The sequence below is a fragment of the Musca domestica genome, unplaced genomic scaffold (assembly GCF_030504385.1).
Source record: "Musca domestica strain aabys unplaced genomic scaffold, Musca_domestica.polishedcontigs.V.1.1 1, whole genome shotgun sequence".
NCBI classification, from domain to species: Eukaryota; Metazoa; Arthropoda; class Insecta; order Diptera; family Muscidae; genus Musca; species Musca domestica.
The window spans coordinates 927,535-946,282 of NW_026712114.1; the positions used below are offsets into that span (position 1 = coordinate 927,535).

The window sequence follows — 18,748 nt, forward strand, 5'->3', positions numbered from 1 at the left end:
ATACGAAATGATCAATATTGGTCCATTCTTTCGGAGCCTACTCCATAGAGGGTCAACAATTTGAATAATCATAAGAGAAGTCATATCAATCGAACATTGGCTGTGGGTATACATCTATCGACAAAACCGACTGATACTTTTTAGCTTGTTGTTTTTTATATTTTTGTAGAAAAGTAAAAAATACAAAGAGAAATATCTAGACTTTGCCAATAGCGGCATTTTTTCTATTCCCATTTTCTCCTCTCCAACAAAGACAAACTTGCCGCAAGTAAACTTGCCTAATGTAAATTTTCCTTAGTACAGACATTTCTTTCGATAATTACGATAGAGAAAAAACTATTAATCGATAACTCACTTTTAAAGAAGAATATCGATTGTTTGCCACCTCCAAGTCAAATACGTATATTTTTTTAATAACATACATTTTGCAACTGTATATTTACAAATAATAGCTATTTATTAATACGAAAAAAACATCTAAAAACATAATTGAAAACATTTGCATCATCATTTTAACACAATTATGTTATGGCTTCAAGCAGTAGTGACGAAAGTTCCAAAGCACCAGAAAACTTTCAAGTATCAAGCACATCCAACGATGAGGATGACGAGATTTTAGAATTAAATGGGAAATTTCTTAAAAAGCATCGATTGAAGGGTACACGGAAGACTGCGGGTGGCAATGGTGACGGAGGTATTGGTTTGGACACTGCACCATCGTTGAAGTGCTTCCTCTGCCTAACGCAACAACATCGATTTCATTGCCGTGATTGTGTGAAATCTGGATATATCACACGCAAGGGACAGCCCCACGGAGAATGGTGAGTTAAGTACAAAATGAGGGTTTTTTCCGGTTTGATAAAGGAAGAAAATGATTTTATTGTTGGTGATGACATGCAGATAAGATTTGTGTAGCTGGAAGAGCAATACTTAAAAAATAATGTGATTGATTTCAGTAATTAAAAAAAAAACGAAACTTTTAAGCAATTATATCACAATTCCTGAACATTTTTAAAGTCAAGAAATAAAGATCAGGGATCCTAGTTGATCGGAGGCCGAAGGTGAGGTAAACGTCACTTCAATAAACTTCATGTTGTCGGAAGCTGAACTAAAAATATAAGAATTTTTTGGATTATTCAGCAAACTCCCTCTTACTACAGAACGACAGCTTTGTTATACTCACGATACAATACAATACCTATGTACGTTTTGAAAACCTACGTAGCTAGTTGAAATTGAATATTAGAGCAGTTGCGAATGACCAACAGACAATTTAGTAAATTAAATTGAAAATAAAAACATTCGAAAGAAATGTAAAAAACTAACAGATTCAAGATAGTGCAAGTCAAGAAGCAAAACTATGTTAGTCCTATCATCCTGAGTTTTGAAGCGAATATTGGTATAGGAGGAATGGGTCATTTTGTTATGTTTTTCATAATAAGTCTTCATTTGTAGTATTTGCTAGTCGTGATTGGCAAAATTGCAAGATATAAATAAATGCAATATAATTATTCATATGAATGTGGTCATGAGATATAGACTTATTAAAACACCTTTTACGAACTTCTCTCTCTCTCTCTCTTTTAGTTTATCCGAAAAACAACAACAATTTCTTAAGATCAAAGCAAAACTAAACGAATTTAGTCAACAATACGAACGGCTGATTCGGGAAAAGCGAACAAGTGAAAATATTCGATTTGAAATCAAACGGCATCAGGAACAGGTGGATCTACTGCAACATTTGATATCAAATAAAAAGTCCACGCTGCAATCGCTGCAAGAGAAACGTAATGAATTGTCCAAAGCTAATTCCGACAAAAAGAAAACATTGCCAAAGTATCCAATAAAAGTCAAAGAGCTCGAAGATTATGTATTGGATCGTATAGAAAAAATTGATAGTTTACGTGAGCGCCATAATACACTGTTGGACACCCTAAAAGATGTTACACGACGCGGCATACGACAATTGGTTGAGTACATTTTTCCCATCTCCGAAATTGTGCTCAAAGATGAAAAGTCCCCGGCCACGGCGGGTATGGCAGGCGGACAACAGCTACAGAAAAATCCAAATTCACCATCTGAAGATGCCGAAACGATAGCCGCCCTGGCCGATGCCAAAAACACATCGTATATACGCGGCAAATGGGTTATCCACAGCAGTGGCATTAGCGAAATGCAATATCGTATTGTGGCCCCATCGCTGCCGGCCAATGGTGACTACTCGGCTTACCTGGATTGGTTGAAAGACAACAAAGATGATGTACCAAAGACGACTGCCAATGAGATTGCACCGAGTCGTGTCAGTGCTTTTCGTATTGTGGGCGCCCTAACGTATACGGCCCAGCTAACACAATTGATTTGCTACTATCTAAATGTGCGTTTGCCATACAAAGTGGTGTATGGGTAAGTGTGAATGTGATAGGTCTAGGTAAATATGTAATATATCAAATAATTTTTTTCCAGGGACTTTTGTCGTAAACTCAACGAAGAACAATTCCTACGTAAAGTTTCGCGGCTCAATTCAAACATTATGTATTTAGCATACACCCAGCAGGTTAAATTACGTGCGCTTAATGAAAATCATACCTTGGAAAATTTGCTTGTACTCTTGGATCCGGAGAAAAGTGATTTGGGACGACATGGATTTCAAGAGGTTGGCAATGCTCCGCTTATGAAATCAGTTGACTCGCTGTTATTGCTAATCGAAACGGCAACGGAATCAGAATCGGAAGGTATGCTTTGTTTAAACATATTTTTTACTTGTGTTTTTATATTTTCTGTTTCTTTTCTTTTGCAGATGAAAACTCCTTCCGTTTGGACTGGGAAGACGTACCTAATTTGCCCACACAACATGATATTATAAATACCAATTTGATAACAACGCCAGCCACGGGCCAACAACAACAACAATCCACCATTGCCGAGGGTCTTATGACATCGGCAGCCAATCGTATAACTTCTATTTTTCGTTGGATGAAATAGATTTTAGGGACAGGAAACTTGTAGTATGTGTATAAGCCTTTAAAGCTTATTATATTTTCAGTTGTATTCTTTTCTTGCAACGTTACAAAGAGAGATTTATTTTTGTTTTTAAATCGACTGTGATGCATTTTTGTTTTTGTTTGTGGCTTTTTTGAACGAAACAGCAAAAACAAAAAGTGGTATATAAAAAGGAAACGCAATCATTCAAAATGTTTTTTTTTTAGTTTATTTTGTTTATATTAAAGAAGATTGTATATCTTATGCGGCTGTTGTAATACAGTTCCAAAACAACATACATATTATTATGTAAAATAAATTGCTACAAATTTAGTTTTATTCAAAGTGTTATATTTATATTGCTATTTGTTTGCTATGGGCATATATATGAACATCAAAGCGTCTAGGGATCACAAAAAAAACTTGGTTCTTATATTCCTCCTGTACATACGTAACATATATAGAATTTTATCATATACAAACTAATTATTATTAATTGTAAATGTTTTTTGAAAATATTAAGTTAATTGCCTCTAATTTTTTCCGCGTAGCTGATGTAGTCTGTAATTTTAAAAACTCACACACACCCACACATCTGATTGTTGTTTTAAAATTGACCCATTAATAATTTTTAATAATACCGGAAATTTGTATGACACATTACCTCCAACACCCATCCCCCCACAAAAAAGGAATGTGAAAACAGTTTTTATAAAACAGCAACACAAACAAATATTTAATAGCAAAAAGTTACAAATACATGACCCAAACCTTTGGACAACCACAAATTACATATGAAAGAATTTCTAATTTTAATTAAAAAAAATAAACAAATAAATAAAATTATTTTCTAAAATGCGTTTTTTATTTTTCTCAAAGAGAGGGAGAGAGTTGATTTTAGATTGTTTAATGGAAGTTTAGAGCGATGGAATCCACCATTATTGACCGCCCTGGAAACCTCTATAGAAAAAGTAAATCTGCAACGCAATATAAATGCAATTTAAGTGACGTGGAAAATATATTCTCTACATGGCGTACAACCTAAGAAAACCTCCATACTATGACGGAGGGTATAAAAACAAGTTAAAAAGTATCAGTCGGTTCTGCCGTCAGACGTATACCGTCAGCCAATGTTCGATTATTTAAATATATTTTGACTTCTTTTATGATTATTCAAACTCTTGACCCTCTATGGACCTAAATAAATACGATATAAATATTGCGACGTGTCAGGTTTGAACTATATTGGTAACTTCATCATAAAATCTATATTCATGCTAAGCTTCTGGTTGAGAGAAATATTTAGATATAGAAAAAATATTGAAAATTGTGGCCCTTTGTGGGTAAGGTACCAGAAGACGTTCGCCGTTATGTATCATACTCCTAACAGATCTGGTGTTAGCAAAAGTCTTTGTGTGTGTGAAATTGGAAGAGAGTAGAATGCTTGTTTGGCTTACTTTGAGCGTTTGGTTTCTCAAAATCTTGAATCCTATGTGGGGGAGTTACCAGAAGAAATGGTCCGATCTCTACAATCTTTATAACAGATCTTGTGTTGATGAAAATATTAAGATGTACCAAGTCTGAATTGGAATCGAACTCCATGGATATTCAAAATTTTTACCCATTGTGGGGGAGGTACCAGAAGAAGTGGACCGATACACCCCATCTTCACACCAGACCTTGGGTTATTGTGATGTGTGTAATTTGAAGACAATCGGACACTTCATCACATTTTATGCAGAATCCACCACCTCAAAAAAGATTCAGCTATAATTTCATGTAAACGGAAAATTGCTGGATCATAACCACGTACAAATATAGCACGCATTTCCAAACCCACCTCCCTATCAAACTTACTTTTCAACCTTGGTTCTCATACCACATTTCAAGTATTTAAGTCTATCCGTGCACGTATACCCAACTTATTCCATTTGAAGAACATTTCGTAACCTTTAAGTTCGAATTTCCGAAAAATCTTGCACTCCAGAAGTGAATCTCATTGAAATTTCACGATTTTAGCTCATTCCGTTTGTCAAATGCAAAGTAAAGGCATTTAAAAATAGCAGTCCTGCAAATGATTTTCCATTCAGGAAGAGTTTTGAAATTGAAATAAATAAACACACACACACCCTTTGTACTTAATTTAAATTTTCTTTGTTTATTTTTAGAAAAATTATAAATTACGGTTTACGTTTCCTTAAATAAACAACATACACAGTTTTCTTAAATTTTCTTCTTTTTTTTCTTCTAATTTTGAAATGGATTAAGTAGTACTATTATGAGAAAATCAATAAGACTGACGACAAAAATAAAATAAACGATTATAACAAAAAATATGAAAAACATACTTTACACTGGATAAGAAATATGGTCACAGAAGGATAACAATCGATGTGAACAATATATTATTTCTTTATGTGCTGATGATGCTGTGCCTGGCGACGACTTCCCGATGATGACGATGTGGATGTTGAGCCAGATGAGGTGGATGAGGATGTTGATCTTATGTGTCGTTCGTATTTTAATGATGAGGATTCATTCGACGACGATGATGATAATGATGATGAGGTGGCGTTGAGTGAGGGTAATAGGAAAGGATTTTGTGTTAAAAATCCTGGTGGCAATGTCAGGGATGAGGCTTGCAATAACGATGATTTGATATTTACACCAAGTGAAGAACTATTGTTATTTATACTGGATGGCGGTTGGGGTGTTAGAAATAAAGGCAGTGTTGATAAATTATTAAAGTTTAAATTATCCTTGCACAGCGGTAGTGGTGTTGTTGCTCCCGTTGCTACTGCCGATGATGCCGTTACCGCTGCTGGAAATGCAATACCCAATGATTGAGCTGATGTAACGGCTGGCAGTGAGGGTATTTTATTACCGGTGGTGTTTGTTGTTATCGTTGAGGTATTACCACACAATGAGGATAATACTAAGGCCGCTGCTACAGTTTGTTCGTGATTGTAAAATGCCGTAGATGTCGTCACACTGGAACTGGTCGCTATAGGTGGGGTGGTGCCTATTAATCCCAGTGGATTGGGCGACGACGATGGTGTGTAATTCCTCAACGGTGTTTTGGGTCATTGATGTGGCACATTGGGGGGCATTGGTGAAGAGGATGTTGACGGTCGAGACTGTAGTTGATTGGCTGCCGTCCCTGGTGAAGATAAAATTGGCTGCACTTGTAGGTGCTGTAAATGGATATGAGCATAAAAACAAACAAAAAACCATGAAGCCATTACTTACCTCTCCCAAATCCATAAATGCATTCACCATTTTATTGTAGCCCTCAACACCCAGTAGATTTAATGCTCCCGATGTTATTGTTGAACTTGGTGGCTGTTTCTTTTTACTATTGTTGTTGTTATTGTAAGTCTTTTCGGAACCAGTTTGATTAGAGGAGTTCGGTGTAGCACTACGGCTATTAGTCTTCTGTTTTTTGTTTACATTACTTTTTGGCGGAAAATAACCAACAATTTCAATTTCCGAATCAGCTCCACTACTTTCGCGCCGTGAGACGGTATTTGTGTTGGACGACGAAGACGTCATTGTATACGATGCCAAAGCTGCATTGGCTGCAGCGGCTTGTTGCATTATTTCGCTGGGACACGTATAATTGTCGAGATCAATGACATGTGTATTACTGGAATGTTTCAAGGGTTGAGATAGAGCCGCCACTGTGGCACTGAAAATCGAAGATGTGGTTGCTTGCTGGGCGGCAGCCATAGATGTTGGTGATATTATGTGACTAATGCTATGATCCGATTTCTTATTGGGCGAAGTTAGATCTAGGCCTGTCGGCATATTTTTAGTGTTCGAGGATTTGTGTTGTTCGCCATTTAATTTGGCTGCCTTCGCGGCCTTAGTTTGTTTATTGCTTGGATTTGGATCGGTGTTTTTGCGTTTCAGACTCGATGACGTATTGCTGCTGCTGGCCACCGAATCGGTATCTGAATTGGCATTCGAACGTGGATTCGTCTCAGGCGGAGGGTTTGGTTGAGTACTAAATGTGACTGTGTTGGATGTGATGGCATGTTGAACTGCTGCCGCATTCGGAACAGCTGGCAATAATGTTTTTGACTTTTCCTTTTCTTTAGCCTTTTTAATTGCATTCTTTCTCCGTTCAATCTCCTTTTGAAGCTCCTCGTAGCGCATCCAACCTTTGGGCCATATTTCTACAACCTTCTTGCTCATATAGCTGGTAATGAAATCTTCAAGATTTTCTTTCTTCTTGCCGAGGACAGGATATGAAGTCCAACGTACTTGGTAAACGTCGTACAACAAATTTCTAAACATAAATATGTTAGATATTTTAGAAAAATAAAAGAAACCATATTTTGTAACCTTAAATTGGGGTTCCAAGGGAATTTTTTCTTTGGCATTTTGGGAGGCTGTTCGGAATTCACATTTGCCGCCCTGAAATGAAGTATTTGCTTTAATAACCGAAAATCGCAAAAATTTACATTTGCAACTTACTGCAGTTCAGCATATCTTCTCATTTCCGCATCGTAACTTGCTATAACAATAGGCATTGTTTCGGTCACGGCTTTCTGTAGTTTGTTAAAGGCTCGTTTGGTCTTGAGTTTCTCTTCTTTTTCGCGCAGTTGTCTGGCTTTTCGCAAAAAGAAATATTTCGGTTGTAAAAGTTGGTACTCCAAATGGGCATAGACCATGCTACGATCGCCTTTATCAATGCACAGCAATGCATCATCAATTCTGAAAAAGGCAGATAATGCAAATATTTTCCATGCATGGTTAGTAAAAAATAAAATTCACCCGGTCTTACTTTAAAAAGCTCTCCGACAGATTATCATCAAATTGAAATTTCTTTCCCAGTAGATTTTTCGCTTTGATACCTTCACGGAATTCCACAACACTTCCCAATACATCGGGCTCCAAATCAGGTAATTTTGTGTCTGTAGACCTTAATTCTGCAAAAAATATAAAAAATATTATCATAAAAATTAAAAAATATAATATGATGTATTTCCTACTTTCATTGCCCTGATTATCTTCATTGCTGGATGCCGATTTTTTATCTGTCTGCGCTTTGGGAGCACTCTGATTGGAATCACTGTTATCTGAATCATCGTCATCCTCCTCATCCGAATCATCACTAGATTCACCATCGTCGTCGTCTCCTGACGAAGCTTTACCCTTAACTTTGCCATTGCCAGTTTTAATATCACTGGTTGTTTGTGCCTTCAGGAAGTTGTCGCGCTGAGCCTTTAACATATCCTTTACCGTTGTTGTTTTCTCCAACTTTTTGGCATTTCTTTCCTTCTCTGAATCAGAAGCCAAGTCATCTGTCACAGGTTTGGGAGAATTTGAAGAAGATCCTGACGATACACCACTGGTAATATTTTTAATTTTTCTCTTTTTGGGATTATTTCCATTTTCCAGGGGTGGATTGGACGCTTTCTTTTTATTAGGATTTAAGGTGACTTTCAACTTTTTATCAACAGCAGGAGCAGAAGAGCTAGACTTTGACTTTGTTGTTTCAACCGAAGCATCTTCGGCAGAGTCTTCCTCTTCATCATCCTCATCATCGTCAGAATCGTCATCATCATCCTCCTCATCGTCGTCGTCATCCGAGGAGGATGAATCTTCAGACGATGATGAAATAACCGGTTTCTTTGGACGATTGGGCATTTTTATGATTTCGTCGGTTTTGGTAGTCGTTGATTCGGTGTGGAGTTTTTTAAACTCCAAGGCACCGCAATTAATATAGAAGCCGCCTTCAATGGTTTCCACTTCATCGGGTAGCATTTCATCGTACTGAAAATAAAACACAATTGAGTTTTCTACTGCAAGACATGAAATTGTGGGTTCTTACCGCTTCTGTGTTATCGATAAAAGAGTCGGACTCGTCATAGCCCAAACCTATGTCGATTTCATCTCTTTTATTCTTGCCTCGTCCACTGACGTAGGCATTTCCATATTTTCTCTCCAACTCCTTTGCAATGCGCGCAACATCATCGTCATTATCCTCAAAGGGATCCGAGAAACCGTTTGTCTTCTGTTTCAGTTTTTTCAATTTTTTCTAAGAAAATGAAAAAAAAAAAATGAAATGTGTTAGCAATTTTGAGGATCTGGGGTATTATGGGACCGATATTTTTCAAGGTACGGTGTATGGCAAACAAATTACTAATACCTAACCCCCAACGAAAAAAAAAAACTATTTTATATTGACTAACGCTTGTGTGAACGCCTTGGCACCATCAGTCAATAAAGCTACAGGTGACAACAGAAATGGATTTAAGATCGAATTCGGACAGTGATTCAAGATCGTCTGCTCCCACTGGAGGGACGCAATGGATGGGTAGCTTGCCAGGCAACAATGCTTTGTACTTGACATAGTAAACGACACGAGTCACGACAATGTCTGTGTAGGCTTTTGGTAATGACCCCTATCTGAGGAGGAGGAAGAGGACATGGATACCGCCGTAGTCTATGTCACGATATCTAGTCAGAAATTGTGTTGCCCCAGAGGCCCAATACTAATTCATCGGTAAATGTCGGTAAAACCCATGATCTCAGGCCATTGGTAGTTGAGGTACAAGGAGGATAAAATGGATGTGTCGTTGAGTTATTCCGACCAGTAAATAGGTTGCGGGACAGGGCAGGGTAAACTACAAAAGGGACTACAGCGAGCGAACGTGAGAGCGTCTTGTCAACTGAGTTACCAATCTCGGGAAAAAACCCTCTCGAAAGCGACCTAGACTGCCTCCCAACCAGTGGTTGTGAAGAAGACGCGGTCAACTGAGAAGCAGCAACCCAAGGCGAAGAAAAAGGTGACAAAGCACCTCTCGTATGCTTCGTTGGCGGAACATAAGGATAGTGGGAAGCACACTAATGGGAAGGCGAAAGTGGATCCTGTCAGCAATGCTTCACAGAAACCTTGCGACTCAAAACCGAAGCAGGATTATTAATCTGCCCAACGCTTGGTAACGTAAGACTTTAGAGTAGCGGTCATTGATAAGGCTGAACCCAATGGGGGTTTTTTATTGAAAAATTTTACTGTTCTAGAACCTGCAAGATTATACAAGTTTTCAATTTTTTTTCATAAACAGGAAAAGAGTTATCGTAGTAAAAAGTTTTACATTCTTGCAGTTCTGGAGTAGAGTAAATATGTTTTATTATTTTTAAATTTAAATTTTTTATTCAAAGCGAAATTCAAAACAGCTTTTTAAAGCAACTGTTATTGCTTCAAAATTGAAACAAAACATTTCCGTACAGTGCAAAACCATTATAACAACAACAAAACAAAACCATATACTCTTTCATGAACTACTTACCTTTTCCACATGCACTAATTTTGAATAATCAAATTCTGGATATTGATTGCAATCTGTTTGAAATAGTTCAACGTTCAAACGCAATGTTTTACAGCCATTTTTACTGGAGGACGATGATGCGGGTGCCGCCGATTTTACTGTTGGAGCCAAAAACTCTGCACCGAACCTCGACGAACCGGCCGTCAGAAGAGATGAGGATACCGTACTACTAATGGTTGTCAATGTAACACGTTTTGCTTCGGACATGATTTTTGCGTAAATAATTTATGTTCACCTATACACACAAACATGAATGTGTCAAAACATAAACACTTTTTTCGTTTTCCGTTTTCTCATTAAGTTTATGGCTGCAGAAGCAGAAGAAAACTATATAGGCGAGCAATAATGCACCGAATCAAATTAAATGGTATGGCCGCCGGTCTAACGCCAAAAAGTTCAAGTTTCCCATTGGTAATTAATTTCAGTTTGCTGTCCGGAATTTGGAGCAGAGAACGAAGTCTTGTGTGAATATACAAGCCGGCGCCAAAGCCGCGATATAAAATGACACTTTACAAACGGATACCACACCACCGAGGAATAGAAATGACAATTGCTTGTGTGATTCCAGGCTTAATAGTAACTAGAAAAAAATCAAATCGGGAGCCGCAATGTGCCTTTTTAGTCTTTAGCCATTAACGATCACAAAAAAATCATCAATACAATAATTATCACTACATTAATTACAACGATTGACTATGATACCTAATCATAATCCTCAAGCACTGTGACTGCAAAATCACGAAAATTTCGGCGGCTAACATATAAAAACGCACACACTCGGCGACGCATCATTTATTCACATTCAGCTGACTTCGTTCTCTGGGTATGAGGGACATTTGTTTTTTTCTGTTCTTCTCTTCCAACTCTTTTCGAGATGCTTGTTAGCTTCGTTTTATTGTGTTTGTGTTCCACCTTTTTCAATTCTTCATTCTTTATGATAAATGCCGTAATTTTCAAGACACTAAAATATATTTTTTACAGGAGGCGACGTGTCGATTGGATTGCAGAAAAAATGTTTGTCAATCTAATTTTCACAACTTTGCTCTTAATAATTTAAGTATGGGAAAACGCGAATATGCAATTTTCTGCAATGAAACACGAGCATTAATTGAATTGCGAAGATGATATTTTTTTTTTGGTTTAGGCACAAATAATATTTACGATTTTCCAAATTTTCTTCACTGAAACACTTCGACACCAAAAACTGCACAACTTTTCTTGTTTGAGCCGCTCATTTTGCAACGTTGTTATTTGTTTTGATTGTTGAACAGTTGCCCAAAGTGGCATTCATAGTTGGTTCCGTAGGGAACTTGTCAAGTGGTGTAGCAACTTTAGGATTGCCGTACAGGTCAATAATCGCGGGATATTTGAAGAATATATCTTGAGCGACTCTATATCTTACAATCATGAATTCATTATTTGATATATATATTTTTAGCGGCCGAATGAACAATAACCGTAGATTTCTTAATATTCTACTTCTCTTCTCTTAATATTCCATCATAAAATGGAGAATAAATTATAACATTTACTTTATTCCAGAACCTGCAATAATCTTCTAGTTTTGCAATTTGTGTACCCTCCACCATTCTATGGGGGGTATATTAAATTTGTCATTCCGTTTGCAACTCCTCGAAATATGATAGACCCTTTAAAGCATGGTACAATGATATCAAGGTAGGGCTATGATACCATATGATTTTAATTTTTTTATTTTCTTGGCTTAATATGTCATCTTTATTTGTTTATGTATGTGTTTTCTTTTCAATAACAACAAATTGTTCAGAAAATATTCAAATTCGGGTGTTTTCAAAATTTTTATTTGAACGTATGCATCGACAAAATCTAGAGTTTTTGTAGCGAAATAATCCTTTAGAGATATATAGTACATGATTTTGAAAAAAAGTGTTGACCTTTAATTCAGTTATCGCGTTTTCAATTATTTATTCAAAATAAATGCAACAAGTTGTTTGCTTTTTTATTGTTTTGATAGTAATTCTGACATTACAAGCCAAACAGGTAGACCTCTATAATTGCAATTTTTTCAAAGTTGACCTACCTTCTCTTCATTGTACCATGATTGTACCATGCTTTAAAGTATATATATTCTGGATGAGCGTAAAATTCTAAACCGATTAACTTGCATACATGCATATTTTTCCAGTAGGCAGGTTAAGTTCGTAAAATGGGCACATGTCGGTCCACGTTTTCGTATAGCCCCCATATAACGGTACCTCCCAATAGGAATTATTTCAAATTTCGTCTTCGTTTTCGCATTTTTTTTTAATTTTTCAAGTTCCTTCCAGTTGGTGGAGGGTATTAAAAGTTCGGCCCGGCCGAACTTAGCGGCTTTTTTACTTCGTTTGTTGAAGTCCACATAGAGGCCACACATATATAAAACAAATAAAAGTTGGCGTAGACATTTGTATGGACTACAGAAATAAGAAGGTAAACTCTTACAGTCATATATTTAAAATTTTATTGAAATTATTTATCTGACAACATCTCGTTGTGAAATTTTATATTAATAAATCGATTTTGAATACACAAATCAGTCTTCTATGCAGAGAAGTTTGAAAAGGTAAAACAAAGAAATGCAGAAATGGATATTCTTATAAAAAATGAATGTTACCATGGTAGAAGGCATGGTACAATGAAGAGAAGGTAGGTCAACTTTGAAAAAATTGCAAGTATAGAGGTCTACCTGTTTGGCTTGTAATGTCAGAATTACTATCAAAACAATAAAAAAGCAAACAACTTGTTGCATTTATTTTGAATAAATAATTTAAAACCGCGAAAACTGAATGAATGATCAAAATTTCTTTTCAATATCATGTTCTATATATCTCTCATGGTTTATTTCGCGACAAAAACTGTAGATTTTGTCAATGCATTCGTTGCAATAAGCATTTTGAAAACATCCGAATTTGATTATTTTCTGAACAATTTTTTATTATTGTAAAGAAGACACACACATAAGCCAATGAAGTTGACATATTAAGCCAGAAAAAAAATTAAATCATATGGTAGTTCTGCCCTACCTAATCATGAATTTTCATTATAATCATTAATATTTACATTTTATTATAACATTTCTAAATTTATCAATTACTGTAATAGCAAATCATATAAAATATTTCGTTTCAACAAAACATAACATTTTGTACGTGATTGCCTAATACATTACATGTAAACTAGCCCTAACTGAAATAATCGACAACAGTCCAACGCCGTCATTGTGCACAATATTCCTACTGGCGATATCAGTATTTTCCATTGTTTTGTTTTGATTTTTGGTCCTACTTCTTTCATTGCCATTCATTTCATTTTGTGCTGCTCTAATTTGCAAAAAAATAGTTTCTTTTGCAACACACAGCATCATCATCGCTGCTCACTATTCTCTTTTTGTGTTAATTAACTTGAGAAAGGTCCAAGCATATTACTAATTGGTTTTTACGCGCGTTCTTTGTGCTTAGGCATAAAAATATAAACAAAACATTGTTATCTCACAACAAACAAAACGACGAGAAGGGAGAAGGTTGATAGTAGCACTTTACCAAACGCACTCGAAAAATTATCAGTATAAACGGTGAGTACGTACATTTGACTCGCGACACATACATTCGTCTCCTAGCTTACCTGAGATTATCAAAGACACACTATCGTCAGTGTCTCCCTCCGAACACTGACTTGTCTTTTATTTTTGTGGTAAGTGATTCAGTGCCATAACACTTTTTGCCATGCAAACTTCACAACCGCTGCCAAGACGGCGGCGTTACTCTTTAGTTTTTCACAAAATGTATTCGTGCCTAAAGCCCCATTCACATTCTCCCCGTCCACAGATGAACTATGATGGCCTATTGTCACAGTTAACAACGGATGATAAATTGAACTTGTTTCAAGTGGCGTTAACACCGGAAGATGGTGCAATAGAGGAGGAACAGGCTGCCACCATACAATGTGTTAATCCGCGATCTGTTGCATCGTCTTCACATAATACACCATCAACAACCATCACAACCACCAGTACACAAAATGTAAAAACGGATCAAACAGCAACGCCAACCAGGAAAATCTCGACATCATCCCGCTTTATAAATGCTTTTCAACAATTGTACACAACATCAGCGGCTTCTTCGTGTGTGGCAAGTGCCGCAGACAACGATGAGGCCGAGAGTAGTAGTAATGCCGCTGGTCGGACACCAACTAAGGGCATGGAATCAAAACTACTTTCAATGTGGCATAATGTCAAATATGGTTGGAGTGGAAAATTGAAATCGAATTTTTCCAAAGAACAACCAGTTTGGCTACTTGGTCGTTGCTATCATCGTAAGTGTACACCTCCTTCTTCGATGGAAAATAGCTCGGAACTGGGTGGCATGACGACAATGGGACAAGATCAAGCCAACATGACAATTTCCAATGCATATGACACTATACAGCAAGACACAGGTGGAATTGGTTTAACACCCAACAACAGTTCATCTGCTCTGTATCCTATTCTAAATCCCCAACAAGTGGAAGAAATTGTGGTGCCGCAAGAATTGGCCTTGGATGCCACTGACAATCAGGTGGGTGACAATCCCTGGGAAGAGGGCATAGAAGGATTCAAAAGAGATTTCTATAGCCGCATTTGGATGACATATCGTCGAGAATTTCCCATAATGAATGGCTCAAATTATACAAGTGATTGTGGTTGGGGTTGTATGTTGCGCAGTGGGCAAATGCTCTTGGCCCAGGCGTTGCTTTGCCATTTTCTAGGACGCAGTAAGTTAAAATAACATGCTATACATATAAATGTATTAATTTTGATTTGAATCTTTAGGTTGGCGTTATGACCCCGAATCTCAGTTGCACTCAACACTCGAGGACAATATGCACAAGAAAATAATAAAATGGTTTGGTGATAGTTCTTCAAAGAGCAGTCCATTTTCTATACATACATTGGTAAAATTGGGCGAAGAAATGGGCAAGAAACCAGGTGACTGGTATGGCCCAGCATCGGTTTCATATTTACTAAGGTAAGCAACACAAAAGCCATAAATGATAACTCATTTTTTAAAATGTATACATTTAGACAAGCCCTTAAAAATGCCGCGCAAGAGAATGCTGATTTCGATAATTTAGTTGTATATGTGGCCAAGGATTGTACAAGTAAGTGCAGTGAATTGCGTACTAATTTAATAAAATATTATCTAATCTTACAAATATTTTCAGTATATATGGGTGACATTGAAGCCGAATGTTGCATACCCGAACCCACGCCCAAGTCCCATGTACCATGGAAAAAACAGCAAACACCAAAATCAAATGAAATCAAATCCAATTGGAAATCGCTGATTGTATTGGTGCCGTTACGTTTGGGAACAGACAAGTTAAATCCTGTGTATGCTCACTGTTTGAAGCTATTGCTAAGTACCGAATATTGTATTGGTATCATTGGCGGAAGACCAAAACATTCATTGTATTTTGTGGGCTTTCAGGGTAAATTTCAAAAATTTCTTTGTAAAGAAATGTGTTTTACTAAAATTGTTATATTTTACAGAGGATAAACTAATCCATTTGGACCCACATTATTGTCAAGAAATGGTTGATGTTAATCAGGAAAATTTCCCGCTTCATTCATTCCATTGTAAATCACCGCGTAAATTGAAATCGAGTAAAATGGATCCCAGTTGTTGTATTGGTTTCTATTGTCAAACAAAAACCGATTTTGATAATTTCGTTGAATCGGTGCAACTCGTAAGTTTCACAAATATTTATCTATTTTGCCAAAAAAAAAATCAAATTAATTGTATTCAATTAGTATTTACATCCCATGCGCTGTGCCTCGGGCTCATTGGAAAAACAATTACCTCAACAGCAGCAACAACAACAACAAATGCCTTCTAGCCTGACCAACAGTTTTACAGAAACATCTAATCAATATGCCGAAATGAATTATCCATTATTTTCATTTTCTCGGGGACGTTGTCTTCAACACGAGACGAACCTTAACGAAATGAGCGATTCGCTTTACAAACCATTACAGAAACAATTACAACAATTTAATCAGTATAATGGCCAGCATTCTATGCCAATCGATGATGACAGTGAAACTGAAGAATTTGTATTACTTTAGGTGCAAAATAACTAGACGAGAAAAACTAGAAAATAGAACTCACTTGCAAGCTATGATCAACATTTGCTGATTCTATAACATAAAAACATATATCAATCATGCCATTCAAAAAAAAATATCTACAATAACAATTTTTGTGTTGTTACATTATGTATCTCAAAATTAAAAGACTTATTTTTTCGCATATACGTATTTGGTATCTAATACAACAAACATTTGTGTAATTCCTTCCTTTACTTTTGTTACAAAAGCTCCTATTGTCTTTTTTGTTCAATGCAAACCAATATACATGTATATTTATTTCTTGTTTATTATTATAGACTTTGTTATCATTACTTTATACCACACTGTTTCATTCAATATGTGCTGTTTCTTTTTTGTTCTTATCAACTAATGTTTATTTTATTTATTTGTAGTTTAAGTTTAGTTACAATACCCATTATTCTAGGCTAGAGATGTGTATTTTTTTGTATACAATATAAATTTGAAATGAATTCATTGATTCATGCGTCAATGTCACCGCACTTACTAACTAGAGTGACGCTTGGCCGCTTTTGAAGTATATGAAACAAAATATCTATTCAGTAAAAGTATGTACCTATCTTTAATATTATTATCATTATTTACTCACTCACAATTGTGGTTATTTCAAGGCCCATTTCATCGAATATAATTTTCCAATTTTATCTTTTCTAAGTTAAGCCTTTTTCTTTGCCATTGCTACAATCACAAATTAGTGTACCGTAGCTACATATAAATAATATTCTTAGATTTACATATGTACACCCATTTATGTGATTTAACAAATTGATTAATTATAAAATTTTGATTGAATGATGCATACATACATATAAATATATATATTAAAACATTCACATTCAAAGTACACATAAATAAATATTACAATTTCCAACATAAACTTGGAGTTTTTTTATTTCTTTGTGAGTAATTGTATTAATATACATCGCCTTGAACTTGAGCAGTTATTCCATTACTAAACGATATTGTACAATAAATAATACAAATAAATTTGGTATCGGTCCATGGTTAATTCTATTAATTCATGGCTGTTTTCTTTGTTTCCAACAGATACAACAACGATCTGTTATTGTTGATAAGTCACATATTAGTCTTTATTAACAATATTGTATTGATGATATATTTAGCAGCTTGTTGTTTGCTTAAGTGTGAAACAACAAAAATGCAAAAAATGTGAGCACATCTTTAAAAACAAAAAAACGCATGACGTGATAAAAGTCACAATTAGCACGTACGAACCCAATACAAGATATAGTTTTTGTTTCCACTGTGCTAACGCGAACAATACATGTCCCCTCAAGCTGGTATTTTTCAGTGTTTGTTTTTGTTTTTAAATAAAAAGAATACACTTCATTCTTTCGTCAAGCTTACTTATACAGAGAACAATTTTGGATTTTTCATGGTAGAATAAAGAAGGTTAAGTCATGCAACCATATGTTTACAATATTTTTAAAATCATCCTTTTGACAACATCTCATTGTCAAAATATTTATTTATAAATCAATTTTGATTGTACAAATCAGATATGAAAACCTTTTTTTAGGCAGTGAAATTTGACAAGGTAAATTACAGAAAATGCAGAGATGGGTACGCTTATTTGAAATGACTTCACCTTCTTAATTTTACCATGGAATTTTTATTAAATTTCGACAAAGACAGCAGTGTCAAATTATTGATTTATATTACGATGGTCGCATCGACACAACTGCTGGGATAATGAACTGTCAAACCAATTTTGGAATTGAAATTTTTGAATGAAAAGTTATTCAAATTTGTAAAACTTGTCATCATAACATCTTCTGATTGGCATCATATGGGAAAACATATACAAATATACTTATTTTGAAAAAAAAAAAAAAAAAACATTTAAACAATTTTGACATATAAATTTTCACAAGCAATGATGCATCTACCTGTATTCTTCTACCATGATTTATACTCTACATATTCCCTACATTTACAGACATTTTGAATATCCACTATTACAGACGTACGTTTCGGGAGATTAGACATTTGACGAATTAGGGAAAAACTAAAGATCTGTTTCTGCATAAAACGTAATACCTTTCAAATACATTCCAAATTGATTTCTGAGAGGACTAAGAAAATCAAAAATTTGTTAAACGTATTTAGATTGGTGGTGAAAAAAAACGTAAAAGTTTTTATTACTGATGTTTTCTTTATGATTGCAGGATCTGGAACAGAGCATTTGTGTAGCATACCTTAAAGTGATCACAAATTATAGCTAAAAAAGCCCCGAAATGTCAAT

At 35.6% G+C, this 18,748-nt stretch overlaps 3 protein-coding genes across 9 annotated transcripts; 2 read left to right on the forward strand and 1 right to left on the reverse strand.

Moving 5' to 3' along the window:
- The first annotated feature begins 364 nt into the window (after nt 1-364).
- On the forward strand, nt 365-3,379 carry LOC131806563 (beclin 1-associated autophagy-related key regulator-like). The gene is made up of 4 exons (XM_059130804.1): nt 365-821; nt 1,588-2,403; nt 2,464-2,732; nt 2,798-3,379. Exons 1-4 carry the CDS (start codon nt 529-531, stop codon nt 2,980-2,982), a joined length of 1,563 nt encoding a protein of 520 aa, XP_058986787.1. The 5' UTR covers nt 365-528; the 3' UTR covers nt 2,983-3,379.
- A 1,731-nt stretch (nt 3,380-5,110) lies between these two features.
- On the reverse strand, nt 5,111-11,585 carry LOC131806573 (yemanuclein-like). Of its 5 annotated transcripts, none has more exons than XM_059130876.1 (9): nt 11,481-11,585; nt 10,281-10,627; nt 8,819-9,025; nt 7,977-8,760; nt 7,769-7,913; nt 7,459-7,698; nt 7,327-7,398; nt 6,229-7,270; nt 5,111-6,173 (listed from the first exon to the last, which is right to left on the reverse strand). In XM_059130876.1, the coding sequence occupies exons 2-9, from the start codon at nt 10,524-10,526 to the stop codon at nt 6,063-6,065; spliced, it is 2,847 nt and encodes a 948-aa protein (XP_058986859.1). In that variant the 5' UTR covers nt 10,527-10,627; nt 11,481-11,585; the 3' UTR covers nt 5,111-6,062. The 5 variants fall into 5 exon arrangements, with proteins under 5 accessions (XP_058986859.1, XP_058986870.1, XP_058986912.1 ...); XM_059130887.1 differs by having other exon boundaries at nt 10,281-10,554; nt 11,481-11,557; XM_059130929.1 differs by lacking the exon at nt 11,481-11,585 and adding an exon at nt 11,232-11,376 and having other exon boundaries at nt 5,111-6,158.
- Nucleotides 11,586-13,583: 1,998 nt separating this feature from the next.
- On the forward strand, nt 13,584-17,414 carry LOC131806604 (cysteine protease ATG4D-like). Of its 3 annotated transcripts, none has more exons than XM_059131035.1 (7): nt 13,584-14,027; nt 14,162-15,086; nt 15,145-15,340; nt 15,397-15,473; nt 15,537-15,803; nt 15,865-16,061; nt 16,126-17,414. In XM_059131035.1, exons 2-7 carry the CDS (start codon nt 14,162-14,164, stop codon nt 16,438-16,440), a joined length of 1,977 nt encoding a protein of 658 aa, XP_058987018.1. In that variant the 5' UTR covers nt 13,584-14,027; the 3' UTR covers nt 16,441-17,414. The 3 variants fall into 3 exon arrangements, with proteins under 3 accessions (XP_058987018.1, XP_058986984.1, XP_058986944.1); XM_059131001.1 differs by having other exon boundaries at nt 13,586-13,908; nt 16,126-17,412; XM_059130961.1 differs by lacking the exon at nt 13,584-14,027 and having other exon boundaries at nt 14,037-15,086.
- The last annotated feature ends 1,334 nt before the right edge of the window (nt 17,415-18,748 follow it).

Coding starts and splice junctions, on each gene's coding strand:
- LOC131806563 (XM_059130804.1), top strand. CDS start 529: ATGGCTTCAAGCAGTAGTGACGAAAGTTCCAAAGCACCAGAAAACTTT. Junction 2,404..2,463: donor CCATACAAAGTGGTGTATGG/GTAAGTGTGAAT, acceptor ATTTTTTTCCAG/GGACTTTTGTCGTAAACTCA. Junction 2,733..2,797: donor AACGGAATCAGAATCGGAAG/GTATGCTTTGTT, acceptor TTTCTTTTGCAG/ATGAAAACTCCTTCCGTTTG.
- LOC131806573 (XM_059130876.1), bottom strand. CDS start 10,526: ATGTCCGAAGCAAAACGTGTTACATTGACAACCATTAGTAGTACGGTA. Junction 9,026..10,280: donor AATTAGTGCATGTGGAAAAG/GTAAGTAGTTCA, acceptor TCATTTTCTTAG/AAAAAATTGAAAAAACTGAA. Junction 7,399..7,458: donor AGAAGATATGCTGAACTGCA/GTAAGTTGCAAA, acceptor ACTTCATTTCAG/GGCGGCAAATGTGAATTCCG.
- LOC131806604 (XM_059130961.1), top strand. CDS start 14,060: ATGCAAACTTCACAACCGCTGCCAAGACGGCGGCGTTACTCTTTAGTT. Junction 15,341..15,396: donor TCGGTTTCATATTTACTAAG/GTAAGCAACACA, acceptor GTATACATTTAG/ACAAGCCCTTAAAAATGCCG. Junction 16,062..16,125: donor TCGTTGAATCGGTGCAACTC/GTAAGTTTCACA, acceptor GTATTCAATTAG/TATTTACATCCCATGCGCTG.